Source organism: Cotesia typhae, unplaced genomic scaffold (genome assembly GCF_013202065.1).
Source record: "Cotesia typhae breed Kobodo isofemale line unplaced genomic scaffold, CoteBio_Ctyphae scaffold_13, whole genome shotgun sequence".
NCBI classification, from domain to species: domain Eukaryota; kingdom Metazoa; phylum Arthropoda; class Insecta; order Hymenoptera; family Braconidae; genus Cotesia; species Cotesia typhae.
This window is the reverse complement of record NW_027423774.1, coordinates 17,392,111-17,419,833: the sequence shown is the minus strand read 5'-3', so window position 1 is coordinate 17,419,833 and position 27,723 is coordinate 17,392,111. Positions and strand designations below refer to the sequence as shown.

The 27,723-nt window shown below is 26.4% G+C and overlaps 9 protein-coding genes across 14 annotated transcripts in view; 2 read left to right on the top strand and 7 right to left on the bottom strand.

The window, feature by feature from the left end:
- The window catches only part of LOC141534222 (carbonic anhydrase 3-like), a 28,255-nt gene extending 10,216 nt beyond the window's left edge, over positions 1–18,039 (top strand). The window contains exon 7 of one of the 2 annotated variants that reach the window (XM_074253433.1): positions 17,963–18,039. The gene's annotated coding sequence lies outside the window, so the exon portion shown is untranslated. Of the gene's footprint in view, positions 1–3,439; positions 4,302–17,962 lie in introns of those variants that run through there. The other variant, XM_074253432.1, reaches the window with a different exon arrangement.
- Positions 1–27,723, bottom strand: part of LOC141534225 (uncharacterized) — a 138,614-nt gene that overhangs the window by 73,999 nt on the left and 36,892 nt on the right. Inside the window, exons 4-6 of one of the 5 annotated variants that reach the window (XM_074253437.1) lie at positions 24,982–25,332; positions 24,784–24,898; positions 24,468–24,721 (exon numbers count right to left, since the gene is read on the bottom strand). The exons of 2 other annotated variants lie outside the window; for them this stretch is intronic. In XM_074253437.1, the coding sequence (XP_074109538.1) occupies positions 24,628–24,721; positions 24,784–24,898; positions 24,982–25,045 (273 nt within the window). In that variant the 5' untranslated portion in view covers positions 25,046–25,332 and the 3' untranslated portion in view covers positions 24,468–24,627. Of the gene's footprint in view, positions 1–24,467; positions 24,722–24,783; positions 24,899–24,981; positions 25,333–26,442; positions 26,713–27,723 lie in introns of those variants that run through there. 2 more of the 5 variants (XM_074253438.1, XM_074253441.1) reach the window with 2 other exon arrangements.
- Positions 894–5,765, top strand: LOC141535200 (uncharacterized). Its single transcript, XM_074255032.1, is given in 6 exon segments — positions 894–934; positions 3,960–4,038; positions 4,685–4,721; positions 4,724–4,771; positions 4,953–5,037; positions 5,123–5,765. Coding segments are annotated over 6 exon segments (399 nt in total). The 3' UTR covers positions 5,232–5,765.
- Positions 5,897–7,238, bottom strand: LOC141534221 (uncharacterized). Its single transcript, XM_074253430.1, has 3 exons — positions 6,689–7,238; positions 6,496–6,616; positions 5,897–6,424 (listed from the first exon to the last, which is right to left on the bottom strand). Exons 1-3 carry the CDS (start codon positions 6,750–6,752, stop codon positions 6,064–6,066), a joined length of 546 nt encoding a protein of 181 aa, XP_074109531.1. The 5' UTR covers positions 6,753–7,238; the 3' UTR covers positions 5,897–6,063.
- On the bottom strand, positions 7,376–8,422 carry LOC141534227 (uncharacterized). Its single transcript, XM_074253444.1, has 3 exons — positions 8,263–8,422; positions 7,983–8,067; positions 7,376–7,897 (listed from the first exon to the last, which is right to left on the bottom strand). Exons 1-3 carry the CDS (start codon positions 8,324–8,326, stop codon positions 7,789–7,791), a joined length of 258 nt encoding a protein of 85 aa, XP_074109545.1. The 5' UTR covers positions 8,327–8,422; the 3' UTR covers positions 7,376–7,788.
- On the bottom strand, positions 9,928–10,543 carry LOC141534223 (uncharacterized). Its single transcript, XM_074253435.1, has 3 exons — positions 10,385–10,543; positions 10,189–10,309; positions 9,928–10,112 (listed from the first exon to the last, which is right to left on the bottom strand). Exons 1-3 carry the CDS (start codon positions 10,446–10,448, stop codon positions 10,013–10,015), a joined length of 285 nt encoding a protein of 94 aa, XP_074109536.1. The 5' UTR covers positions 10,449–10,543; the 3' UTR covers positions 9,928–10,012.
- Positions 14,301–16,551, bottom strand: LOC141534591 (uncharacterized). The gene is made up of 3 exons (XM_074254022.1): positions 16,397–16,551; positions 15,859–15,979; positions 14,301–15,123 (listed from the first exon to the last, which is right to left on the bottom strand). Exons 1-3 carry the CDS (start codon positions 16,452–16,454, stop codon positions 15,012–15,014), a joined length of 291 nt encoding a protein of 96 aa, XP_074110123.1. The 5' UTR covers positions 16,455–16,551; the 3' UTR covers positions 14,301–15,011.
- LOC141534224 (uncharacterized) lies at positions 17,917–19,855 on the bottom strand. Its single transcript, XM_074253436.1, has 3 exons — positions 19,695–19,855; positions 19,513–19,624; positions 17,917–18,124 (listed from the first exon to the last, which is right to left on the bottom strand). The coding sequence occupies exons 1-3, from the start codon at positions 19,750–19,752 to the stop codon at positions 18,022–18,024; spliced, it is 273 nt and encodes a 90-aa protein (XP_074109537.1). The 5' UTR covers positions 19,753–19,855; the 3' UTR covers positions 17,917–18,021.
- LOC141534785 (uncharacterized) lies at positions 22,904–23,889 on the bottom strand. The gene is made up of 3 exons (XM_074254360.1): positions 23,735–23,889; positions 23,551–23,671; positions 22,904–23,128 (listed from the first exon to the last, which is right to left on the bottom strand). The coding sequence occupies exons 1-3, from the start codon at positions 23,793–23,795 to the stop codon at positions 23,002–23,004; spliced, it is 309 nt and encodes a 102-aa protein (XP_074110461.1). The 5' UTR covers positions 23,796–23,889; the 3' UTR covers positions 22,904–23,001.

The following is a 27,723-nucleotide window of genomic DNA, read 5'->3' as shown; positions in this document are numbered from 1 at the left end:
AATATTAATATTAGCAGAAAGCATGAAATCTGATGTTACACGGAAAGAACAAGATGACACTGGATATCATCCCAGATTATACTCAGTGATATCTGTAGTGAAAAAAAATTTCAGATAGTAGCTAGTATAATCCAGATTATACTGGGTGATATCTGGATTATACTGCGTGATATCAGAATTATACTCATCATAATCTGGATTATACTAGCTACTATTTGAAATTTTTTTTCACTCAGTATAATCCAGGATGATATCCAGTGTTATCTTGTTCTTTCCGTGTAAGTGGCATTTCGAACGACAAAAAAATGTTGAAAAGTTTACTCTTATTAAACAATGGCAAAAAAATTTTCTTAGTTTTTTTTTAAATAACTCAAAATTGATCAAAATCATAAAAAATGGTAAATTTAGAAATTATTTACTTTCCACTACGAGATAATGATTTTTTGTTATTTTATTTGATAAATCATTAAAATTCGCATCAAATTAACGCAAAATTTTTTTTTACTCTTAAATTAAATTGTGCTTAATTTTTAAAATAAAAGTTGTATTAATGAAATTTTTTGAAGTTATTTTATGAAAAAAAATTAAAAATTTTAGTAAGACTTTTTCAATTATTTTCTTTTAAAAATTTTTCCATGAAGAATTTTAAACTTTACTTACATTAACGAGCTGGTTTGTTCTGTACTAAAGTCTCCAGTTCTGTCAAACAGAGTTCGTAATACGGCCCGAGGCACTAGCTAGACAAGATAGATGTAGTTGTAGTTGTGAGAAATGTCAAGACAAAGAGACATGAGAGAGAAGAGTGCGTGACCATCACAGGAGTGCAGAAAATACAGAGTACTATTATCGTCAGCATTATTATTATAACAGATGTACATGTATAGAACGTAAAGATGCACGACCCAAGAGATGACCCTGAGGACATGCAGTCAAGGTACGAGGAGATAATCAACAAGTTTAAATTAATTTTTATTCTAAGTCGAAGTTTTTCAGCCAAAACTTTGCATTTTCCGAAGTCAGAAACGCTTTTAACGACTTTTAGGAATTAATTTGTATATTTTATAAAAATCATGGAAAAACATTTCTTATTTACTGGTCATTTACTTCCGTGCGATCTATTCAATTAATTTAGCTTGCAATGGAGAATGTTTGATTCAATTTTTAACTAGCTTGAAGCTTGTAGGCCAAAATTCATCATCTTTCTCAGTGAGACACGTTTTCAACGATCTAATAGTTAAATTTCTGTGAAATTTCATAAAAAAGTAAATTACATAAATGCTTTTGTTGGTTTTAATTCAATCCCTCAGAAAGAGTAACTAGTGACGGCTTTGCTAGGCGGATCTTCGAACTGAGTCTGCAATACTTCTGACGGCAGCAGATAAATAACGTAAGATAAGAATAGAAAAAATATCTGACGGAGACGCTTCAGTTCAAGCGAATAGAACGACGCGAGTGTAGATTCTTATTTTCATTTTATTTTATTTTATTCTCTACTTTGGTTGGGTGTATTACTCTTTGGTCTTTGCTCGAGAAAAAGAAGACAGTTATCTGTTATCTGAAAAAGTTTATCACAAATAGTTCTATCTTGTCTGATTTTGGCAACCAAGTGATATTTGTTTTGTTTTATTAAACTCTATTTAGCTTTTCACGAGCCGTTTTATGCGTATTTATTTTTTTATCGGGTCTTTCTACGGCGACTAAAGGCTCTATTTGAGACTAGAAATAAAATGAAAGTGGAATCTGAATTTCAGTACGTAGTAGAGGTGATTTTAACAAAACATTTATTAGTAAGAGGAATAAACAACTGGGTAGTTCGAATAAAACGATATTATTTTCTTCAGTCGGCGCCAACCGCTGATAGCTTCACATCAGCTTGATGTGCTTCTCTGATATTGGATTATTTCGCATTACTGCCTTTTTATTTAGCATAAATTTACTCTCAGACTCCATTTATTTTATTTTATGGCATGAATTAGTTGAAGAGACTATTTGCAGACCTCGAAAAAATTTTTACGACAAATGGCGAAAAAGTCATCAGTCATTAGTCATCACAATATTAATTTTGCAAAAATAAAAAACTAAATAAATTCCAAAGCACTTGATGAATTTTTTTTTTTTCATGGTTTTTAAAAAAAAGATTAATCGTTAAAACAGTTTTACATAACTACTCCCTTGGAGCATAACAGCCCAGGATATTGCCTATAAATTGCATGTGGAGGTGCTGTATATTTGACGGAGAATGTTTATTAATAACGGAAACTCGACGTCAGTGATGTATAATTGTATTACGTATTATTTCAGACTTTATACATACATTAAATCCACCTCCTACTGTACGTTGCATTGTCAATAATTAAAAACCTATTAATGTGATCTATACGCTGAAAAAAAAAAATTACCTTGATTCAAGATGAAAATTTTTTAACGAACAAAACTATTTTGAAGAGTATTATTATATTGAATTAAGTCAAAAATTTATTTAAACCAAGAACAATTTCTAAATTCAAGAAATTTTCTATTTAACAGCTGGTCCTTACGATTGCAGCTTTATATTTCTCTCTTACACAGAAAAAAAAAATAAATTTGAATCAAGAGAAAAATTCTCAAACCAAGAAAATAATTTTGAAGAGTTTCATTGTCTTGGATCAAGACGGAAAATTCTTGAATGAAGTTAAATTTACTTAAACCAAGAAAAATTTCTGAGTTTAAAAATTTTTTTACTCAAATCAAGAATATAAATTCCTTCAAAATTATTTACTTGATTCGAGTAATTTTTTTTTTCTAAGTGGACAAAGATGAATTTTGAAAAAAACGCTCTGCTACTTAATCGATTTTTTAATTATCTATTTCGTGGAAGAGCGTTTTTTTTTTTTTTTCAAAATTCTTATTTGTTCAAAAGAAAAATATAAAACTGCAGTAGTTTTACAATCATAAGTAAAACAAGGATAGTACCATTTCTCGTAGAAAAAGAGGGGTCCGGCTGTTAAATCGAAACGATGAAACTCATTAAAATTATTTTTTTGGTTCAAGAATTTTTTTCATGAATCAAAGTAATCATTTTCACGATTTTATGTATTTTTAGGTGATGGTCAATTTATGATGTTCGGTTTTTGTAGGAATTTTTAACAGTTTGTTTGTCTGTGACATTTTTCATTAATGAATCGGTAATTCATCTTGTCATAGCAATGTTGTCTTAACGCGATTGAGAAAAATAAATATGAAGTAGAAGATTTGATATTTCATCGATAAATTAGTATTTTTAATTCTACCGATTAGAATACTAATATTATCAACTTATTGAAGGATGTGATATAATAAATAAAAATTTATAAGAAACAAAATTAAAAATGCGAAAAAGCAGCAATAATTTATTTATGAATTGTCATATAATGTTAAAAATGATATTTTTACGCAAAACAAAACAAACATAATAATAAAGTTTTAGTTTCAGAACAACTAATTGTGATTCGCCACTCGAAACTCACACAGCGCTCCTATACAAAGCTATCCGCCCAACTATCCACCCATATAAAGCACTCTACAACACTTTACTCATCCATATGAAATTGCACTCATTTCAACACATGGACAAACTAATTTCGACGGCACAGCAGTGAATTTCCATAATGCGAATGAAACGGGATATTTTATGTCACTCGTTAGATTGTCCCGTCACAATGAAAAATAATCTTAAAATGAAAAAAGGTCTCTGGGATGTATGATATAATATGATACGCCGGAATCCGGAATTGCGTGTGTCGATGATAAAAATCTGTACTGACATAGCAGTAATTCATGCAATACATCATACAAATTTATCATCTATACTACATGAGACACGAGACGGCGACATCAGACAGATTTGAATCCTGATGAGATAAAAATTATACTTTTTACCTATCTCGATTTCGGTGCGATTGTTTTACGAGCCCGAATTTCGCTAGTAATTTATTTCACAGCTGCGAAGACCGCGAACCCAATTACTCGGATAAAGAGAATGAATACTGGAAATGGCTCGTGCTTTTGAAAAAGATCCGGGTAAAATAGGTGAGCTTAAATCGTTGACTATCAATCCACGATTTATCGGCAAAATGTTAATATCAAACGATTTACCGATTTTTGAATGGTGGTAAAGGGTTATTGATTTTTTGATTAGTACAAACTTTACAAATTTCTGAATATTTGACTTTTCATGTAATTCCAAAAAATTAATTGTAACATAAAAAAAAATAAGTAAATAATTAGCGTTTATAGTATATATTTTAATAGTTTAATAACAAACCATAAGTCTGACGTAACATATATTTAAATCGTCTAATTATATTTAATTTAAAAAAAAACTTCATCATCATTTAAGAAATATTGTATGGAGATGTTCTAAAAAATACCCATTTGTTTATCTCAAAAAATGGTGATATTAAATATCTAAACATTAATGAAAATAACCAATTAACATAATAAATACTCAAACATTTAATAATGGACGAGGAAGAATTATTAATCTATGTATCTTGTTATTCAAAATAAATCTGTTTATTAAAAATGTATGTAACTTTGAATCTTTACTCTACAGCATATTATATAATTTTAAATCTATTTCGTCATAGAATAGATTATTTTAGGTATATAAACACCAGAATTGGAAAGAAAACTATCATATACAATCGAGCCACAGTGAACTTAGCTTGCAGAGTCGATTAATTTCAAAATAAAAATTTTGATTTTTTTTTTGTGAGTGCCTTAGTCGCATGCTTATTAATTGAAGTTAATGGTGAGTCTTATAAAAATATAGTTATAAATAAAGAAAATATTGTCAATATCTTGAGCTTTATTTCTTCACAACTTTTTCATTTTTCATGTCAGAAAATTTTTAAATAAGAACAAGAATCTTAGCTATTTATTTTATCGAGACAATAAGTGAATATATAAATAATTTTTTTTTTTCTAATTAGCCGAGGGAAAAATAGTCAAAGAAGTAAATGGTGAAGGATGTACATTAGAAACGCACTATGATGACGGGAGTGTCATTGTAAAAGGGTAAGAAAAACTATTTTGATTTTATATATTTATTATTAATAGCAGTCATTGAAATAGATCTCATTTATGGATATGTGATTAACAGTTGTGCGCTATGGCATTGCCAAAGTCAGGAAGACACTATTGGTTACAAAGAAGAGGATTTATCGAAACCATACCCTCAATGCTGTGATGGACCTATTTGCAAAGTATAACTAAACAGGAATTAAGAAGTACTTCAAAATGATATTGTAACAACATGTCAATGTTAACCAAACTTGAAAAATTTATTTTATATTATTAATAGAATTTACTTTGCAGAGTGAATTTTATATTCCTTGTATTGAATAAAAATAAATAAATAGTTTTTACTTGATTAATTTGTAATTTTTCAATTTTTTTCCTCAAAGTGCCTAACTATTATATTTTACACTGTAAACTGTAATCGTTGGTTTTTTTATGTAAAATATTTCATTGAGTAAATTAAAAAATTAATACATTATTTTAAAAAAATGATACGATTAGAGTAATGTAAAAATTGACATAAAACGGTAATTCATTTAACACAATGAATGTTAAATTTACACATCAAAGTGTTAAATATTTAACACAAAATTTTTTGACGCAATGACGCAAAATTTTTTACTGTGTAGCTTTTCCAATTTTATTTTTTTTTTTTTTCCTTTTTTTGAAATCTCACGTTACAGTGTAAAAATGTAACTTTTTTGTTATTAATTTTTAAATGTAAGTTTTTTTTATTAATTTTTTTTTTTTCCGTAAACGAATTCGAATAAATTAACGCATAAACTGTGAAAAAAAAATCTTCTATTAAGAAAATTTTGGTGATATAAAAAAGTATATTCTTCATAATTATATTAATATAATATATATTTACGCGGATATATTTCCTTGTCTGAAAAGTTAGTTGAATTGATAAAAATAGATTTTGTCAATAAATTAATAAATTTAAATAATTCATTTCAACAGGAGCCATTACTAAGGAAAATTAAAATTTTAAATTAGAATTTTCACAAATTTTGTAAAAATCTATTTTAAAGACTGTAAAAAAACACTCTTCAGGATTGTAGTTATTAAAATTTTACTTATAACTGTGATTTTTCTTTCCCTGAGTGTGCTACTGTGATTGTGTATGAGCAAAAATATGACACTAATGAAAAAGCTTGGTATTGTAGATAAAACTACACCAGAACTTTGATACACTGGATAAATATTTCTACTGTGGTGATAATCGTCCGGTGTTACTTTTTTCTCTGTGACGGAAGATACTGCAACTTGTTGGACAAAGGCAGTCTTGCAAATACGTCCACCGCAACAATCAGGGTACGGCTTGGAATAATTGTACGGCTGAAAACCGATGTATTCTTCACAATGCAACCATTGAGGACATCTGTGTAAGAATTTATTTAATAGATAATAACCAACAACTATTAGAACTTGAGAATAAATTTTTGAATTTACGTCGTCCAAGTCCATCCGCCCTTTTCCTCGCATTCGTATTCCTTACAATTGTAAGTCATTTTTTCGCCTGTTTTAAAAATCCTATCTGATCTGAGACCAAGGTGCGTTGTTGTGCAATCGGCTGGTTTAAAAAAATTTATTATTAAGAATTTCACAGAAGAAAATTTTTTCACGTGAATAAAGGAATATTTACCGTCAATTTTAATCCAAAGACACGTAAATAGCACACAAATGAAACCACTCGCTAAAACATTCATTATGTTTTTATTTTTATACTATCCTATGTTATATTATGTGACCAATCAAGATCACAGCGGAAGACAGAATAAATGTGATACAAGTCATTTCAACTCACCTTTTTATATTTATATAGAGAAATAATTTATTCAGTGCATGGGCGTTGTAGTTTATAAATAATAGAACTAAAAAAAAAATGAATTGTGTCATCAATACAAAATTTCAAGGTAATAATTGATAGTTATTAACGTTTCTAGTGATCATGAAAATTATAAAATATTGAAAGATGAATACCGACGTCCTGAAATATCGTAAATATCTAATTGTTCAATTTAATGTAAATTGATGACTTAACTTAAATGAGAATAATTTCTTAAATTTCATAGCATATTATGAGGATACCATTGTTCCAAAATTATTCTATGGTTCAATCGGATTCAAAAGTTTTAATTAACTAAATGAATTACCATTTTATATCATTTTTTACATTACTCTGATAGCATCATTTTTATAAAACAATGTATTAATTTTTTAATTTACTCAATCAATTATTTTACATAAAAAAAACCAACGATCACAGTTTACAGTGTAAAATTTAATAGCTAGGCACTTTGAGGAAAAAAATTGAAAAATTACAAATTAATTAAGTAAAAACTATTTATTTATTTTTATTCAATAAAAGGAATTTAAAATTCATTCTGCAAAGTAAATTCTATTAATAATATAAAATAAATTTTTCAAGTTTGGTTAACATTGACATGTTGTTACAATATCATTTTGAAGTACTTCTTAATTCCTGTTTAGTTATTCCTGTAGTTTAAATACAATAGAATAGAAAAAAAGATGAATTGTGTCATCAATACAGAATTTCAAGGTAAAAACTGATGACAGATTTTGATTATTAGATGATACTGCTTTTATCGAATTTTAATTAGAAATTTAATCATAATGTGTTGTAGAAATTTGTTTATAATCATGATGTGTTGGAATTGAATTTGGTTAATATTAAAATGACGTTACTTAGATATTTTGAAGCACTTCTTAATTCCTGTTTAATTATTCTTTGCAAATAGGTCCATCACAGCATTCAGGGTACGGTTTCGAAAAATCCTTTGCTTTGTGACCAATAGTGTCTTCCCGACTTTTGCAACGCCATGGCGCACACCTGTTAATTACATATCCATAAATAAAATCTATTTCAATGAATAGTATTGATAATAAATATATGAAATTGAAATAGTTTTACTTACGCTTTTGTACTGAAACTCCCGTCATCATAGTGCGTTTGTAATGTGCAGTTTTCACCAGTTACTTCTTTGACTATTTTTCTTTCGGCTAATTAGAAAAAAAATTTCAATAAAAACAACAAATTATTTATTTATTCATTTATTGTCTCGATAAAATAAATAGCTAAGATTCTTTTTCTTATTTAAAATTTTTCTGACAAAAAATAAAACAGTTGTGAAGAAATAAAGCTCAAGATATTGACAATATTTTCTTTGTTTATAACTGTATTTTTATAAGACTCACCGTTAGCTTCAATTAATAAGCACGCGACTAAGGCACTCACAAAAAAACAAATAAAAATTTTCATTTTGAAATTAATAGACTCTGCAAGTTAAGTTCACTGTGGCTCGATTGTATATGGTAGTTTTCTTTCTAATTCTGGTGTTTATATACCAAAAACAGTATATTCTGTGACGAAATAGATTCAGAAAAGTATATATGTTACAGAGTAAAAATTCAAGTTTACATACATTTGTAATTAGCAGATTTAAATTTAAATTTAAGGTTATTTAATCTCCAAGCTTCAGTAATTAGGATTATAAATTCCTTCATTTATTAGTCATTAAGTATTTGAGTATTTATTATTGATATTGTCAGTCTAATACGTTGTATCCCACATTTAGAAAATTTTACAATGTATCGGCTCATTTTTAACATTAGTTAAATGAGATTCGACAGATTGAAATGTTTATTTCAAATTATTTATTAAACTATTTGACTTTTTAATTTTTAATTGACGCATAATATCGTTATATTTCTATTTTTCAAAAAGGGCAATTTGTCAGATGTTGTGGGATACAACGTATTAGAATGGTAGTATCCATATGTTTATTTATTGTTATCATCAATGGTTTGTTATTTTATATTGCAATTTTTGAAAATGGACAAGTAGGTCTCCCACACACTACTTAAAACTACGACCTATTTTTTCAGATGTAAGTAGAATACAAATAAAAATTATTTTTCCTCCAGACTTATGGTTTGTTATAACTCCCAGACGAGAATAATTGAAACAATCAGTGAATTTTCATTGAATAATTTAATAGTAAATTATAATAATACTGAAATCGGCAGATCTTTGATAATTTAAAAAAATTTTTACAGCAATATAATTTTTATGAAAAGACATTTAGTAAAAAATTTCATATCTTAGAAATTAAAAAAATTTTTCAGTGAGAACATAAAAAACTAATTTTTTTATCACACTGATACAAAGATTTCTTATTATTTAAGAAATCATTTCTTAAACATAATTTCTTAGTATTTAAGAAATATTTCTTAGTATTTATAAATACTAAGGAGATAAATACTGATTATAAAAATCTAATTATAATTATAAAAATAAAAATAATTATCATAAAAATAAATGTAATTTTTTTTTTTAGAATTTGTTGATACTTAATTAGGTTGATGCGTTGAACTCTCCTTCTATCAGTGCATGATTGATTTATCATAGAATTTTCTAATGTCTACTGATTTCTGTATTATTATAATTGACTATTAAATAGTTATTAAAAAAAATTACACATTTCATTGGAATATATAAATATTCCAAAATTAATTTCCTTTGATACCAACCCGTTGGCATGCGCAAAAAAAATTATCAATTACTTTCATTTTAAAGTTGTTCAACTTCAACAACGAGTTTAAGATTAACTGACAATTTTTATCTCTTGTTTTGATATTTATAAGCAGAAAATTAATTTATTCATAGAATGGCTCACTTTTTCGCTAGTCGTGTGAATTTTATCTTGTCTATTCTACTAGGAAAATTCTTTCTGTTGAAAAACAAGTGAATCATAGAGATAAAAATAGAATACCTGTTCCTGGTGTAGTCACACACAAATTCCAACAAAAATTTGAATAGGTCATCGAAATAAATTTCAAGGTAATGATTGTGAACAAACATTTGTTTTAGATAAAATTTATTTAACATAAATTATAAATTCAAACATTTAAAATTTAAAAATTAGGTTAAAAAATAATTAATAAATCAATCACAAATGGGATATCCGCAGCAATAAGGAAATGATTTTGAAAAATCAGCGGTTTCGTAACCGATTGCCCGTCGTTTGCATATCCACTCAAAACACCTGTACAAAAAATATTTAAATAAGCTCTGACGTATTGAATTAATATTTAATATGTTTTCTAAATTGGTTAATTTACCCTCTTATCGACCACTCTCCGTTCGCATTGCATGTATATTCCACGCATTGGTCAGTCAACTTGTAGTCAGTCTTGAAAGTCTTTCTCGATCTCTTACCATCGTGGGTATTAAAACAGGAGGCTGATGATCAATGAAGATATTTTATTTGATATTTAAATATAATTTAAAGAAAAAAAATATAATTATTATAATTACCATCAGATTCAACCCATAAAGAGATGATTAATAAACACACAACAAAACCAGCGGATATTTTCATTTTTATCTACTTGAAGTAGATAGGCCTAAGATTCTCAAGTAACGATTGCGACTGGTCGCTTAAATTTTTACGGACCATTATATATATTTGTAGGAAAGAGTGGGACAAAATAGAGAATTTGGATAAACCCATGTCATTTGAAATTTAAATTCGTTGAAGGATCTACTTTATAGTTGCATTAAAAATTTTTTTATTGACGTAAAATAATTTCTTTTGGCATAATATAAATTTATTAAGTCAAAATTTATCATAAAAAATTTATTTTATTAATAAGACTAATTTAAATGATTTTTTTACATAAGTAAAATTTTTTATTTAAATTATAAATATTCAAATTTATGATTTATTCATTTATTTCCCAATGTAAATATACAATACATATTTATTTAATGAAATTTTGTACATCAGTAAAATTTTTTATTAAAATTATAAATAGTCAAAACAGCGTTACACATTTTATATAAATTTTTAATTCTTTAATGGTAAAAAATTAAACAAATTTGGTAGCTTTGATTTATGATTCTCAAATCAGTATCACAGAATTAAGATATGGTTTTAAAAAATCCTATTACTTATACTTGATAAGGCTGTATAAAATCGTCTTAGAACATCTGAACATAAAATTCCAAACTTATCTTTCAAATTAATTAATTGATAATTTAATTGTGTTCCCATCAGAGCTCTAAGAACTGTCTTTAAGACATGTCTATTTAGTGCATAGTTCTTCTGCAGTGTCACCAGTCCTGATATTTATTGGTCTTAGCAAATCACAGAAACTGACGCAGCGTCCAGGTTGGTAATTATTAAACATATGAATGTTTAAAATCATAAAAAAAAATCATTATGATAATTTTGACAAAAACTTACCAAAAATTAAAGATTTTTATTTTTTTTTCTTGAATGAATTTGAGACACAATTTTAAAAATGGTAATTAAAAAAAAATATTTAAAAGTATAAATTATTAAAACAAAACCAAGGTAATGAAAGTTTCATAAAAAATAAAAAATTTATGTCAGAATTATAATACGTCATTAAAATTGACATTTGGTTGCTTTTTGTTGAAATAAACAATCTTTATAAAAATTTTTTCAAAGTAATTATAAATACGTTATTGAATTATTGAATATCATTTGGAAGATTTAAATTTTAAGAGTTAGAATCACTCCGAATTAATTGAATATAGATTCCACGCATTTATGAATCACTGTATCGCCAACTTATCTTCTCCTTCAAAGGGACCCACATTAGGGTGGGTCAAAAAAATCGAATAATTTATTTTTGATTTTATACTCTGAAAAATAGGTTCGTAGACACCTAAAAAGAATTCTCTCCAAGTATAAGCTCTTAATTATAACGGGAAGGTCCTCCGCTTTGCGGGTTTCTATTTTTTTCGAATAATCAGATAAAAAAATTTATATCTCGCTTCCAACTGCTTGGAAAAATATTCCGTGGCATAGATTTTGTGAGAAATTGAATGCTTTACAAAAAGGTCTCTTATGACTTTTTCAAAAACTCAACCGATTAAAAGATATTCATAGTTGAAGTTTGGCTATTTTAAGGAAAATATTCGTTTTTATTATGAATTTTATAAGTCGATGAAAAAAATTATTTCAGATTGCGGAACTCATGATTTTGTAGGAAATTTACTGCTCTACAAAAATGGTCTCTTATGATTTTTTGATTAAGTGAAGCCGTTACGAGATATTCATCGTCAAACATTAACGAATATCAATATTTCCAGTTTTTGATCAATAATTCGATAAATTTTAATTTAAACTATGAGTTTCAGGAAAATTTACATAAATTTGAGTTTCGATCGATAAAGAAATGTTATAATAAGTTAGATAAAGAATTATTGGAATTATCATTGATTTTCCTTGGAGAAATGCCTCAAGAAAAGATTTCTTTCAAACGTCCTGGTGCTGTTCATCATGCTAGATGGATGGCTAAGGCCATTTATAGTTTGAAAATGTATCTATTCAGAGATGAATTCAAACTCTCTCAGAAAGAATTGCATGGTCTTCGTCATTTCTGTATTTTTATAGTCACATTGTATTTAAAAGCTTGGTTTTCATCAACTTCTGCAACAACTGCTGCTTATCATGACTTGCAGTTTATGAAAAATTTATTGGAGTACAAACATATCAATCCTTTGATTTCTTCAGCTACGTGTGAAAAAATGATTTCGCACTTATGGTATTTGAGCGATGAACTTGCCATTTTATCACTGTTTGACGATGGCGTTCCATTAGAAGTAAAAAAAAGTATTGTTGAAGCTGTTAATACTCGTGAAGGTACAGATTCTAAAGCTAAAAGATTTGTAATTGCTAAAAAGATTTGAATTCATTGGCGCAGAGAACTCTGAGTGACTTTGTGTCTAAAAAGTCATTAAATCTTTTCAAAATCTTCGATCTACCGTATGACTTTCTTGATGTCGATGTTGAATTATGGCCTACTAATGAGAGTTATCTCGAAAATAAAGAATACTTTCAACAACTAAAAGTTGTCAATAATTCAGCAGAGCGAGCTGTTGCATTAGTTAGTGAATATAATCAATGCTTGACAAAAATGAAGAACAATTCCAGTACTTATTGCAAGTTGTCAAAGAACATCAAAAACATTCCCAAATTGTAATAAAAGAAATTATTTATAGTAATAGCGTACTGTTATGTTAAAAATATAGACAATTATATTGCAATTGATAATTCAATAAAAAATTTATCTATAAAAAAGTTAAATACTGGTTGTTTCTCACTTGATTCAATACTTTTCATATTAAATTTGACAAAGAAATATGTCATTCACTTCAAATTAAACTAATCATTGGCTATATGTCGAAAAAAATGCTCTAATTTCTTGTTTTAATGCAATCAAACAAGCTCAAGACTGAAAACAATATTAAAAAAATTGTTTATAACATTTCTTTATCGATCGAAACTCAAATTTATGTAAATTTTCCTGAAACTCATAGTTTAAATTAAAATTTATCGAATTATTGATCAAAAACTGGAAATATTGATATTCGTTAATGTTTGACGATGAATATCTCGTAACGGCTTCACTTAATCAAAAAATCATAAGAGACCATTTTTGTAGAGCAGTAAATTTCCTACAAAATCATGAGTTCCGCAATCCGAAATAATTTTTTTCATCGACTTATAAAATTCATAATAAAAACGAATATTTTCCTTAAAATAGCCAAACTTCAACTATGAATATCTTTTAATCGGTTGAGTTTTTGAAAAAGTCATAAGAGACCTTTTTGTAAAGCATTCAATTTCTCACAAAATCTATGCCACGGAATATTTTTCCAAGCAGTTGGAAGCGAGATATAAATTTTTTTATCTGATTATTCGAAAAAAATAGAAACCCGCAAAGCGGAGGACCTTCCCGTTATAATTAAGAGCTTATACTTGGAGAGAATTCTTTTTAGGTGTCTACGAACCTATTTTTCAGAGTATAAAATCAAAAATAAATTATTCGATTTTTTTGACCCACCCTAACCCACATGTAGTCAGCTATTGATTGTTTAAAAGATATTATTATTAGATATAATTTGTCGAAAAAAAGAAACTAAACTGAACTTAAGTTATTATCAATAATAATAATAATAATAATAATAATGAAGAACAATGCTCACCTTTGGCTTTATTCCAAAAACAAGCTACAATCAAAAAAACAAAAAAACTAACAAAAATTTTCATTTTTATTAGCTTGGCAAGTAAAACTACTGACAACTGTTATTCTGGTTGTTCAAACTCTTACTCACCTAACATTTATACGAGGGAGTTAATGTATTCCGCGCATGACGCAATGGCGGGATAGAAACGATAGAATAAATTTAATCAAAATTGTAGAATTTATAAAATTTATATCGTCAACACAAAACTTTAAGATGAGTTACAATTTATTGTTAATAAAAAATTTTATTTTTATTTATTATTTTATATCATGGCCACAAATCGTAATTTTGCTTTACGAACAGTTTAATTTTATTTATAAAAATTGCATTCGTGTTTAAAGTCTGAAAATTTTTAATGATCGCTTCTTCAATTTTTTTTTTCTACATCTGATTTACATTTCGGTCTAGGACAGTATTCAGGAAACGGTTTCAAATAATCGTAGCCTGTGTCCCCAATTTGGTCCAACAATGTGATTTATCACACTAGTATAAAACAAAGCAAACAAAAAGACTTACAAAAATTTTTATCGTCAGTTTATTTAACAAGTAAAATTCACGGCTAACTCGACAACAGGTCTGGTTGTCCTAACTTTAATTAAATGGTCTTTATTTCGGAATAATATATTAAAAATATGACGCAATAATAAATTCGACTTCTGTCCTATCCATTCCAATATTATTTGAAAAAAAAAAAAATAATATGAAAACAAAACTTCAAGGAAATAACAAAGTAAACATTTTTTTAAAATAAATTTTATTATGTAAATAACAAATTTAAATTAGTGTTTAAAATAACTGTTAATTGAGTATTAACTCGTTAAAACTCATCAATCAAGTTTGCTTCAATTCCGGCGTAGTATCTATCTTGAAGATAAAATCCTTAATTTTTAAGGTCTGATTTACAGATCGGGTGAGGACAGCATTCTGGATACGGTTTCGAGTAATCGTAGTCCTGGTACCCGACAGCATCTATACACTGCCATACGCCACATCTAAATATCACGCGAAAGAAATTACATATAATTATACACTGAAAAAAAAATTAACTTGATTCTAGAGAAAAATTCTTTAATCAAGAAAATAATTTTGGAGAGGGTAAATGTCTTAAATCAAGACAAAAAATTTTTAAATCAAGTAAAATTTCCTTAAATCAAGAAAAATTTATTAGTTCAAGAGTTTATCTACTCAAATCAAGAAGATTAAGTTCTTCAAAATTATATACTTGATTCAAGAATATTTTTTTTCTGTATATATATATATATATATATATATATATATATATATATATAGAAATTATATATAATAAAATTACAAGAATTTTATTTCTAAAAATTTGAATTTGACAATTACATATTAACAGCCGGTCCCTACGATTGCAGCTTTATATTTCTCTCCTCGACAAAGAAGAATTAAAAAAAAAAAGGCTCTGCCACGTAATAGATTTTTTAATTATCTATTTCGTAGCAGAGCTACGTTTTTTTCGAAATTCTCATTTGTTAAAAAAAAAAAAAAAATACAAAACTGCAATAGCTTTATAATCAAAAGTGCAACAAGAATAGTACCGTTTCTTGCAGTGAGTGCGACGCGAGAAAAAGAAAAAATTGGCTGTTAGTTAATAGGAATATAACTACAAGATTAAAAGTTTTTCGGTAATTTTAACAGAGCTTTTTTCCATCAAGTTTTGAGATTATTTTAAGATTTCAATTAGCCTTAATTATTTTATTTACCCAAGAGAAGTCCATGAGCCATCCTCGTGGCAAGTAAATTCCGCGCATCGTTGGATCATCGTCTGACCGGCTTCGTACATTTTCTCCCCTTCTTCTTTTTTGTTCAAACTTACACAATTGGCTAATTGTCAAAATAGATTGTTTAAGTAATTAGAATTGAAAAATTGGAGAAGCAAAATCAAAAGCACCAATTATTGACTGCATATTTTTTTTATATTATTTAAATTTCAATCAATTTTTTACAATGTGTTTAGTTCATCCTTCTGCTAATCAATTTCAATATTAATTCATTAAATGTAATGATTAGTTTTAATTACTGACATATTTTTAATCACATTATTGATGTAAAATAAAAAATTATTTATTAAATATTCAAAGTATTCTTTTAATATTTTCTAATGAATAATATCCGTTATTTTTTTTTGACATTAATTTTTTAAAATTAAAATAATGTAAAAAATTTGTATGATTTTTATGAAAAAAAATATTGAAAAAAAAAAGGTGTCAATAATTTGTGCGTTCATGTTCAAATATTCACCATTAGCTTGGATCCACAAACAGACGAAAACGCAGAGAAAAATAAAGAACGCTTTCATTTTTAATTCAAGAGATTGTTAACAATAGAATAGAATAGAATAGAATAGAAGGAAATTCGCAAGCGTCTGAGTAGTGACTGATTAAATTTTCGCGAGCTAGGTATTTATACAGTGGGTAATTTATTCATCTGATTGTTGATGTCAAGACGATTTTAATCTTAATTCAAGTTTCATAGACGGCATTATTAATTCTACACGAACTACATTTAACATTGGTGTTAAAAACTTATTAACATACATATCGTTAAGCTAGTAAATATAAATCTGGAGTTTCTGACATCCAATGATTTCCTTAAGAATATTTTATTTATCAACAGATTCGGTAGAATCTGGCGCCAAGTTCCGTTCTCAAGCCAGACTACCGAGTGTGTATATACCGTAAGCAGAACGGTTTTTTGAGGTTACAATTTTTTTTTCAAATTTAATTTGATTTTTTTTTTATATGATATTTTATAATAGTAGTTCATGCTTTTTATTACGCGTATTACTTGATTATTAACAATTATCTTTATAATTTTTATTTAAAATTATTAAAAATAATCAGCACAAACTATAGCGACCCAGATTTTTAGATTTTAACTTTTTTCTTATGTAAAAAGCGGACGGCCAGAGACTAAATAATATAACGATGCATGCTAATCTTATGATAGATGGAAAACTACAGTGAAAAAAATATATTTGACAGCTTGCAATTACACACGCCAGGCGGCGCAAGAATAACTTTTACATGAACTATAGCTTAAAGGGGATAGTTTGCCACCGGAAATGTATTAAATTAAAATTGTCAATTTTATTATAATTACAAAAAAACTGAAATCCGAACAAAAACAGTTTCACTGTAAAAAAATCGTGCCAAGTCCACGTTCATAAGACTATTAAGAAAAAAAAATTTTAATTCTTTACAAAAAGATATAAAATAAAAAATTAAAAAATCCAAGTAACCGATATGGTTGTATATGATTTTCGAAAATTAAAAAAATTTTTGTAAATTTAAAAATTAAAAGAAACAATTTTGGAACGTACTTGGTGTGCGTTATTGTGTACTTGAATTTTTTTTAAGTGCACTAGTAGATACAATTTAGGAATTTCATAAAAAGTGAAATATTTCGTAACTACGCACACTAAATACGTTCCAAAATTGTTTCTTTTAATTTTTAAATTTACAAAAATTTTTTTTTAATTTTCGAAAATCATATACAACCATATCGGTTACTTGGATTTTTTAATTTTTTATTTTATATCTTTTTGTAAAGAAATAAAATTTTTTTTTTCTTAATAGTCTTATGAACGTGGACTTGGCACGATTTTTTTACAGTGAAACTGTTTTTGTTCGGATTTTATTATCTCTTATCTGATTTAATGAATTTATTATGTACAAGATAATAATCATTTATAAACATAGAATTAATGACTAAAGTAAACAGAAATATTTTGCGGGTTTAAAGCATTTTTATCGCGTTGATTATAATTTTATGATTTTTAATTTTATATATTATTTTATTTTTCAGATTTTTTAAGATACAATTCATTTTGGGAAGAGGTTCGTCCTAAAATAGGCAGTGTGTAATCAGTTTTCAGGGCAAATTGGTTGAGGACAACATTCTGGAAAACTTAATGAGAAATTGTAATCTGTCGATCCGGTTTGATTCTGGCATCGAGATTCAGAGCATCTGGAAAAACAATTGAAAAAATTAATATTGTTTTATGTCCTCAATTTTAATAACTATCGGCAATATTCGTTATCTTTAATCATTTAAAAAAATTTTTAAAAAACCTCATTAGGGAGGAATAAATTTCAATTACATATTTTTCCGTGTATGAGTTTGAACAAAATTCCCGATAATTAAATTAATCTCTAATTTTTTATTTATTCATCATGTTATATTACTTTTATATAAATTAGGAAGTCTATTAAAAAATTAATGTATGGTAAATAAAAATTGATTATTGAGATCAGAAAAATTATTTTTTTAGCTGTTGAATTTTTTTAGTACTTAGAATTATTTCAACACTTTATAATAACAGAGGGAGTGATTTTTAATTTTCTGCTATATATTGATATGCAAATGAAATTGGGAAGTCTATAAATGGGTAATTATAAAAAATGATAATTCTATTAACTTTTAAAAATTCGGTAGTTTTTTTTTTTTTTTTTTTTTTTTTTTCCCCATAAACATAAGTAATTTTGATTTATGAAATTCTGATTTTTTTTCTAAAAATCAACGACTGAATCAATTCATCAAATCATTGCTTATTTTTTAAAAATTAAAGTTTATTTCTGGATAACTATTCATTCTTTAAAAAATCAGTATTGCATCTAGATTAAATGACTTATTTTTTAAAGAGTCCCTATCATATTATTGTAATAATTAAAATAACCATTTTATTAAGGATAATTGATAAACTACCAAAAAATTAAAAATTCTAAAAAATACTATTAACCTTACAGTCACTATGTGACTGCCGTGAATTATAAATTATAAATAAATAAAATTTTGCTTCATTAAATAATATCTTTTGTTAAATTGCACTGCACTTTTTTAATTATTGACATTTTTAAAGTTATAAGCTCATCCCTCTGTTACACTCATCGAGACCTTTTATTTGAGTACCCACATGCATTTTGAAATATTTTTGATATATTCATGTATATAAATATATAAAATATATGAAAAATTGATGTGGGTACTCAAATGAAAGGTATCGATGAGTGTAATATCGGGATGAGCTTATATCTTTAAAAATGTCAATATTTCACAAAATACAAGGTCATTTCTTAACTATGCATCTACAGATAGAGTTTTTTTTAATGCAGCCTAAATACTTATCATCATAAATTGACTATTAGTGAGAATATTATGAAACCTTGAAAAGGCACAAATTCAATTCAAGACCTTTGCAATGACACTCAATTTCTCTAAAAAAATCCATTTTATCATATAAATACACTGGCCACAAAATTTTGCTTATTCTCTTAATTAAATAGATAATGAAATAAATTATAATAAAATGTCAAAAAAAATAAACACTTCAAAAATGAAAAATTAATAAATCTTACCCTGTTGCGAAGTATCCACCATCTTTACATGTGTACTGAACGCAGTTTTTATCGAATGTTTTACCTTCCGGTACAGTTTCTTCTTGCGGGTCATTAAACGGCGGACAATCGGCTTCAAACAAAAACATTAATTAAAAAAATTAAAACTATTATAAATTAATTAAATTATTAAAAATACTTACCGTTGGCTTCGACCCAGAAGAACGCGAAGACACACACAAATAAAATAAAAGTTTTCATTTTCAAAACACAAATAACAAAAAAAATATTTGCGACTTGGTTGGAATTATTTCGAAGAATGATTCTTTAGCACTTGAGTCCGAATATTTATAGCTGATACTTCCTAAGCCCACTCTCGTCAATTTCGTCACGGTAAATTTTTAAGCAAATTAATAGTCCTCATCTCTAGCCTCGCAAACAGACTATATCTTATCACAGAACTGTTAAATATAAATTTAAAGTCCACGAGACTTAATTACCAGCTTGATACTAAATTAAATAGTGTGTCGTATAATATAATATAAATTCTTTTTTTACCGGTTGTTAAAATGAATAAACAAGGTCCGCTTGAGCAATATTGACATGGTGTATTTACAAAATATTCAACGGGTACAAAAATTCAATCTGTCAGTTGAGAAAATTGATAGTAATAATAATAATAATAATAATAATAATAATAATAATAATAATAATAATAATAATAATAATAATAATAATAATAATAATAATAATAATAATAATAATAATAATAATAATAATAATAATAATAATAATAATAATAATAATAATAATAATAATAAGTAATGAAAAAAAATTTTAATCCTATTCGTAAAAAAATTGAAGGATCAAATTTTTTTATTGTATAATAAATTACTGATATTAATGATATTATCAATAATATTGACCTAATTTTAGTTAAGCAGATATATCATTATGTTGACAGCTGATCAATGTCCAATGACACCAATAACTTTTTTTGTTATATTACAAATACAAATACTGGTGTTGTTTTTGAAAATGCAAATTTTATTAATTTATCATAAGAATTAATTTGATAACGTGTAAACTTTAGGTTAAAGCGATGAAAATAATCACATGACTTATTTTAGTAGGCTTTTCTTCAATAAAAGAAGATTAATTTAAATTTTCTCTCTGGAATAAATCAGTAGAAAGTATTTTTATGAGATAATACTGAAATTAACTGACATTTGACAATTTTTTAGATTTTTCTAACAACTCAATTATTAAGAAAAAATATTAAATGAAATAATTCCATATGCCGAAATCAAAAAAATTTTAAATCCGAATTTTTAAACATATATTTTTTTGAATAATATTATTTATTTTAAAAGTTGAATGTAATTGTCAATAGTCTAGTAATTTCAGTATTATTTTATTATTATTATGCAAACAAATTGTTACAAGTATCTACTATTTTATTGATGAAAAAATCGTTTAGCATATTTATTTTCGTTGATTTATGAACACAAGTACCCATTTCTCTATAAGAACAACGTATTTTTATATCTGTTGACTTTTAATCCCTTTTTTAACTTAAACGATTTTCTATCCTGAAATTTATGTAATTAATTTTTTGAAGCGAAACCCACAAAGAAAAAAATTTTGAGCCCTTCTTAACCGAAAATTTTTATGACGTTCATATTTTTTAAGAAAAGAATCAAGTAAAAAAATAATTAATGTAATAATGCGCTTGAATTGTATAAAAATATAAATAAAGAAAATTAGTTAATCAGAAAAGAAAATATCTTTTTAATTAAAAATTTGAATTCCATAAATTTTTTATAAAGTTTTGAGCATACAATTTACTGTATGAATAAGTATATTCCTAAGAAGTTGTGCTGTATAATGATTTTTACTATTTCTTAGGGCAAATTGGTTGAGGACAACACTCTGGATAAGGTTTTGAATAATTGTACGGTGTTTCTCCAGTTTGTCCTTCACAGCGAGATTCTGCGCATCTGATTAAAAAAAAATAAAGATAAATAAATAATTTTAGTGACGAAATTATGAAAAGAAAAAAAGTCTCGAAATAGATTTTTAATTTGTCAGTTATCTTTGACATAAAAAACCCGCTATTAAACTGAACCAATTATAAATAGCATTGTGTTTTACCTTGAAATATTTGTAAACAAAAATTCCGGTAGTTAAAACCTATCGGGATTTTTACTTAGTTCATATGAAATTACTATTTATTAATAATTAAATACTGATTCAAAAATCTATTTAAAAATCAGATAGTAAATTTTACCCGACACCACCCCATTTTCCTTCTCGACAAATAAATTTGGAACATTTTTGATACTTCACAGTGCCCTCTTTCACGGTTTTAGGTCCCTTCGGATTGTCAAAAGACGGGCAGTTAGCTTCAAATAAAAACACAAAATTATAAAATTCAAATTAATTATTAAAATAAATTATTAAATATACTTACCATTGACTTCGATCCACAAAAGTGACACAATACACAAAAACAAAACGCAAGTTTTCATTTTAATATTTAAATTACAAAAAAAGTTCACAATCAGCTTGAAATTGTGTTACACACTGATTTTCCAGTACCTCCTTACGAATATTTATAGCCGACAAACTGCTGAATTTAATTCTGCAAAGTTATAAAACAATTACTGGATTGTTATCTCAAGCTTTGCAAATAAACCATATTGGTAATTAATTACCGATTTCTCTCAGTTTAATGATCAACGATGATTTTATCTTCATTATTAAAAATATTTATCGATACTTTGTTAATTCAGTCTCTTTACCATTGCAAATACCGATAATTTTTTTCCTCGTTTGATAAATTACTTTATTCATCACAGATTTTTTCTTTATTGGTAATTAATTGTAAAAAAAATTTTTTCTGGTAATTAATTGTAACAAGAAATTAAAAAAGCTCGAGTACGCAAAACTCGAAAGATTAATAGTTGGAATGAAAAGATGATAGTAAAAATTAAAATTTTAAATTTAGAAGTAAGTTCTCTATTTCTATTTCTAATTTACACAGAAAAAAATGAACTATATTAATTAATAATTAATGGATAATAAATACAATTTTAAACAGTAAAATCGTAATTTTAATAATTAATTTTTGACATTTATTACACAGTAAAAAATTTTCCGTCATGGTATCATAAAAATTTTATGTATAAATTTTGTGTGTAACAATACATTATGCGATATTTATAAACTATACAAAAATATATCGTCATCACGTATCGTCATACACGATTTTCGTATAAAATGACTCATAATTTTTTAACGTATACAATTTAATAACAATACAGCAAAAAATAACATTTAAAAAAGTAATAATCTAGAAGAAACAAAACCTGACATTATTAATTATGTATTTCGATAAAGAAAATAAATATTTGAATCCTATAAAGTTTTTATTGTGTCAATTACCACTGTACAATATTATTATATTTTTCTGATGTGTTATCTTACAATTTTCTACAGGATTAGTTTTTACTTATGAAGACGATCTGCGGAATTATTTTTACTGATTTCTGGACAAACTGGACAACAATCTGGGTAACGTTTTGTATGATCCATTATAGGCATGACATTATCTTTACATTGAGGTAATGAACACCTAATACAAAAAAAATATAAATCAAATTTTTTAGTGATGTAAAATTATCGAAGATTTCAAATATCTGTATTCGTTTGATATTGTCATATTATGTATAATTAAAAACCTGTTTAAGGTAGTTCACTCATGACTCATAATTCTTTTGCTTTCTTTTTTACTCGTTAGTGCTGTCTTTTTCACGAACTCTCTCTTACTATGCAATTTTTTTTAATATTAACATTTATTTTTTATATAAAACTAAGAAAATAAGTTTTAATAATTTTCAAAATTTGTTTAATAAATTTAAACAAATGAATTTTTCCTAGCTTATAAATATTTTATTCCATATATTTCAAATCTCGAAAACTTAAAATTTTACATTTATGAGTACACTACCTTGAACTTACAAAGTATTAATTTAAAATTTAATAATTAAATCTTACGTTGCACGACTGTATTGACCATTTTGACAAGTATACTTGGTACAATGTAGATCTATATAAAATACAGAACCTTCTTCCACAGCATTTTCTAAAGCTGAATTCTCCAAAGATGAACAATTGGCTTAAAAGAATAATACAGAATCAAAAATTTGCAATTAATAATTAAATTATTAAAAATACTTACCTCTGACTTCGACCCACAAAATTGCTATAACACACAAAAATAATTCACGATAAAATTTCATTGTGATTCTCAAATTCTTAATAGCTTGGAAATACCTGAAAAACTGAGTTCTCAACACTTGAATCTGAATACTTATAGATGACGAACTTTCTAAGCTAAACCCCCGCCGATTTCGTCACGACTATGTTCTAATAACGAATTCTCAAGTCTTGCCCATGAGTTTTATGAACAATTAACGACAATTTTTCCATAATTCAGTAATAATTAACAAAATTTAATACGTAACTTATCTTTAGAACTTTAAAAGAATGTTTTAATTTTAGGTAATTAATTGCAAAGAAAATTTAAAAAACCTAACTGCGTAAAATATTTTTTGTTTAAATAAAACTATTATTTTTGCAACTATAAATTATTATCTACGGCTATAAAAGTGTAAGCCACAAATTTTTCCTTAAACTTCAAAAACACTTTACAACTTTTCATGAACATAAAATTTATTAGTTTTATAACTTTTTATGAACATAAAATTTACTACAAAAATTATCAGTAACCTTGAATTTTTCTGGCGATATAAAAAAAATTTACTCAAACTGCCCAGAGAAATATTTTAATATACTATCGTATTTTTTGGCATTTTCATAAATTTTCAAGAAATTTTACTATTTTTATTTTTCTTTTCTCGATTTTCAGAAACTTTTTTTGGTCATTATTCTATAGATAAAAAAAAACACAATTCAGTGATCCAGATATTTATTTTTTACAACCAAAAATTAATTTTTTAATTAACATAAATTTATAATGTGATAGACAAGATTTTTTATAAAAATTTTAACAATCTAGACAAAATTTTGATTAAAAAAAATTAAATGCATCCAACATTTAACAACTAACATCTAACATGACGGAGGCGGGCAGCAGTCAGGGAATGACTCTGAAAGCTTGTAACTGGGCGCAAATTTTGGGTGAGGACAGCGATTTTCAGCACATCTAATTTCAAAACAAATTTTATTGTAGAAATAAAAAAAAAATTTCACTTAAAATTTTCTTACGTTAAGCCTGACCAAACTTGGTTTTTTTCGCAGGTGAATAAACCGCAACCCCACTGGATTGAGGTACCTACGGTAACATTAGGTCCATTGGGATCGTTCGGATTCGAACAATTAGCTTTTACATAAAAAATGAATGAAAGATAGTTAATAAAAAAATTTTTTTAATTTATAACTTAAATTACAAATAAGCAAACTTACCTCGCGATTCGAGACACAACGATGCAATCAGTGCACTCGCAAATAAAACAGCAATAGTTTTCATGTTTACTTTAAATTTATCGATTTATTGACCCAGTTGAACAAGACTTGATTATACTAGTTAAATCTTTGATTGTCTCGATATTTATACGAAATGTATCGATGTCATTCCGAACACTAACGGATGTGGTGATAAAAGTTTAAGAGTCATATTTATATAAATAAAACTATGTTAATAAAAAATATACGTTGTTTCGATGTCGTTAACAAAAGCAAGGATGTGTCTCTTATCGTAAAAGTTTAAAATAAAAATTTTGGGTTCAACAACTTGCTCGGAAGCTAACCATAAACCTGGAATATTAACAGCGATGAAATAAATTTCTCGTGAATTAAAAATTACCAGAAATAAATAACTGTATTGACGAATCTCATTCGTGTAAATTTAAAATGAGATAACACGAAATTTGTGTGATTTTATATTTATATTGTCGAACACAACAACTTTATTTTTAAATAAATTGCCTGATTAATAGATGTACTCTGTGTTTAACGATTGTAAATTTATTCAACAGTATACATTATTATTATTATTATCTCTAAAACTAAATTAATCAGTTATTATTTATTTTCACCTATCAATATTATTTTTTTCAATAAAATTTTTATGTCTTTTAATAGTAATGGATAAATAGAAACAATATCTATTTCCGTAAATTTGAAAGAAGTAATAAAAATATTTATAAATGTTGATATTACTAGAAACTTAGAATTAAAAAATGATGCGCAGAATCGCCGGTACGGAGAATGAATAACTTTCAAGGTTGATATTATAATTGCTACGATCTAAACTATTGATACGTGTAATCTTAGGTTTATCATTATTCTTGAAGCGTAAACTTCTCAAGACAAACACTCGGAACCTCTTACACAGATATGTCTTAATGATTTAACATTTTTATTTGTACTTGCGTTTTCCTGTATTGACGTCACAAAAATTTTTTTTGTGTGACAAAATACCGTGGGGAAGAGGAAAGGAAGCATTGTATCGGTACTTTATTTTGAAGGAAATCACGTAAAAACTATTAATTATTTAAGTACAAAATTCTATTAGATTTGCCGTTTTTTTTACTGATTAGTTTAGATTTATTTGTTCTAAGAATAAAATTCTGGAAAATTAAATCAAGTATCTATAATTGTTTTTTTAATTTATCATGACAAAAATTTATTATTAATTATAACTAAAAAAAAAAAAAAAAAAAAAAAAGATTTGTTCATGATTTTATTAATCAAAGATCAATATAATATTTATTACATTCTTCACTGATAAAAAAATTTATTCAATTAAAAAAAAAAAAAAATTGAGTCAAAAAAATTATTTTGCAAAATTGATAATTTAGAGTTAATTTTTGAAGCAAAAAATTTCTCTTAGTTTAAGAAGATTTAATTCAATTCAATAATTTTTGGGCTCGATTTAAAATGATCAAAATGATTTCCTTGGATCGTAAAATTTTTTTTAAATATAATTCATTTTTTAACTTTACAAAAGAACCAACTAACAGAGAGTCAACGAAATTGTTAATGAGCCCAACAATTTATTTTAAAAACAATCCCTCGCTTGAATTTCGTAAATTAAAACGATCGATATTCAAAAATGAAAGCAGCCGGATTAACTTCCACACATTTAATTACCATCATCAGCATCATTAGCAAGGATAACAATTATCTGGCTTCCTATCAATATAATGGATCGTATGATCAATTAGACAATTGAACAATGGATGAATAATCGTATTTCTGATAGCGAAAATTTCGGACAAAATAAATAATAACCGCGTATAAATAAATAAATAGTAATTCAAATTAATTACGCAGAAATAGGAGTCTAACAATGTCGGTTCATACATCGAATGTAATCTGCAATATAATATCGAAAACAGAAACATGACCTGTATGAAGTAAAAGATGGATGGAAATTTTAAATTGTTCATTAACAATAGCTTCCGCGAGTAATACCCACGTATTATGTTGTGCAAAAATAAAATAAAATAAAAATACCACCAACAGGCTCGATGTCTAGACGAGAAAATAATATCTACGAGTGATAGAGCTCTACTGGGTTGTAAAAGCATATGTATCGCATTAGAGGAACTAAATCACTCGTTTCCGGAAACGCATAGGTAAAAACGGCTCGGGGGTGCGATCTGTTGGGGTTGTTTTTGGTAATTGGGCGCTTCGTGCCACGCATACTAATGCATTTATATTCGGCGACTGTCCAAATGACGAGCTCGTCCCGCTTCAGTGTACAAGTATAAATTCATTAATTTAAATCTCACAACAAAATCCAATTGGTACATCAACCTCTTATTTTGGTGAACGAACGAGACCTGAACGCGAATACTATCAAATTTACATATAAATAACGCTGGCAGATCATTAATGTTTATTTAATTATGCTAATTTTACACCAAGTTAATGAATTTATTTAAAGCGAAGACTTAACGCGCCATTTGTTTGTTAAAATAATTCGTTTTATTGTTGTTTATTGCTAAAAATACCAATTTTGGTATTCGTCGATTATAATTTGTCAGGATTATAGACTAGAAAATTTTTAATCTCATATCATGCACACATTGTAAATCCAAGTGTTTTAACAAAACACACATAAAATGTTTTGTTCCTATCTTGAAGCATTGTACACTGAGAAAAAAAAAGTACTACTCTTGAGAAAATTTTCTTGTCACA

Excerpts from the sequence above, each read along its gene's own strand:
- LOC141534785 (XM_074254360.1), bottom strand. The coding sequence starts at position 23,795 with ATGAAATTTTATCGTGAATTATTTTTGTGTGTTATAGCAATTTTGTGG. Across the intron at positions 23,672-23,734 it reads TTTGTGGGTCGAAGTCAGAG|CCAATTGTTCATCTTTGGAG; the intron begins GTAAGTATTTTT and ends TATTCTTTTAAG. Across the intron at positions 23,129-23,550 it reads GGTCAATACAGTCGTGCAAC|GTGTTCATTACCTCAATGTA; the intron begins GTAAGATTTAAT and ends TTTTTGTATTAG.
- LOC141534221 (XM_074253430.1), bottom strand. The coding sequence starts at position 6,752 with ATGAATGTTTTAGCGAGTGGTTTCATTTGTGTGCTATTTACGTGTCTT. Across the intron at positions 6,617-6,688 it reads TCTTTGGATTAAAATTGACG|CCGATTGCACAACAACGCAC; the intron begins GTAAATATTCCT and ends TTTTTAAACCAG. Across the intron at positions 6,425-6,495 it reads GGCGGATGGACTTGGACGAC|ATGTCCTCAATGGTTGCATT; the intron begins GTAAATTCAAAA and ends ATTCTTACACAG.
- LOC141534591 (XM_074254022.1), bottom strand. The coding sequence starts at position 16,454 with ATGAAAGCGTTCTTTATTTTTCTCTGCGTTTTCGTCTGTTTGTGGATC. Across the intron at positions 15,980-16,396 it reads TTTGTGGATCCAAGCTAATG|CCAATTGTGTAAGTTTGAAC; the intron begins GTGAATATTTGA and ends TTTGACAATTAG. Across the intron at positions 15,124-15,858 it reads GGCTCATGGACTTCTCTTGG|ATGTGGCGTATGGCAGTGTA; the intron begins GTAAATAAAATA and ends CGTGATATTTAG.
- LOC141534227 (XM_074253444.1), bottom strand. The coding sequence starts at position 8,326 with ATGAAAATTTTTATTTGTTTTTTTGTGAGTGCCTTAGTCGCGTGCTTA. Across the intron at positions 8,068-8,262 it reads CTTATTAATTGAAGCTAACG|CCGAAAGAAAAATAGTCAAA; the intron begins GTGAGTCTTATA and ends TTTTCTAATTAG. Across the intron at positions 7,898-7,982 it reads GGGAGTTTCAGTACAAAAGC|GTGTGCGCCATGGCGTTGCA; the intron begins GTAAGTAAAACT and ends TGTAATTAACAG.
- LOC141534224 (XM_074253436.1), bottom strand. The coding sequence starts at position 19,752 with ATGAAAACTTTTATTTTATTTGTGTGTGTCTTCGCGTTCTTCTGGGTC. Across the intron at positions 19,625-19,694 it reads CTTCTGGGTCGAAGCCAACG|CCGATTGTCCGCCGTTTAAT; the intron begins GTAAGTATTTTT and ends TTTTGTTTGAAG. Across the intron at positions 18,125-19,512 it reads GGTGGATACTTCGCAACAGG|ATGCTCTGAATCTCGATGCC; the intron begins GTAAGATTTATT and ends TTGTTTTTCCAG.
- LOC141534223 (XM_074253435.1), bottom strand. The coding sequence starts at position 10,448 with ATGAAAATATCCGCTGGTTTTGTTGTGTGTTTATTAATCATCTCTTTA. Across the intron at positions 10,310-10,384 it reads TTTATGGGTTGAATCTGATG|CCTCCTGTTTTAATACCCAC; the intron begins GTAATTATAATA and ends ATTGATCATCAG. Across the intron at positions 10,113-10,188 it reads GGAGAGTGGTCGATAAGAGG|GTGTTTTGAGTGGATATGCA; the intron begins GTAAATTAACCA and ends TTTTTTGTACAG.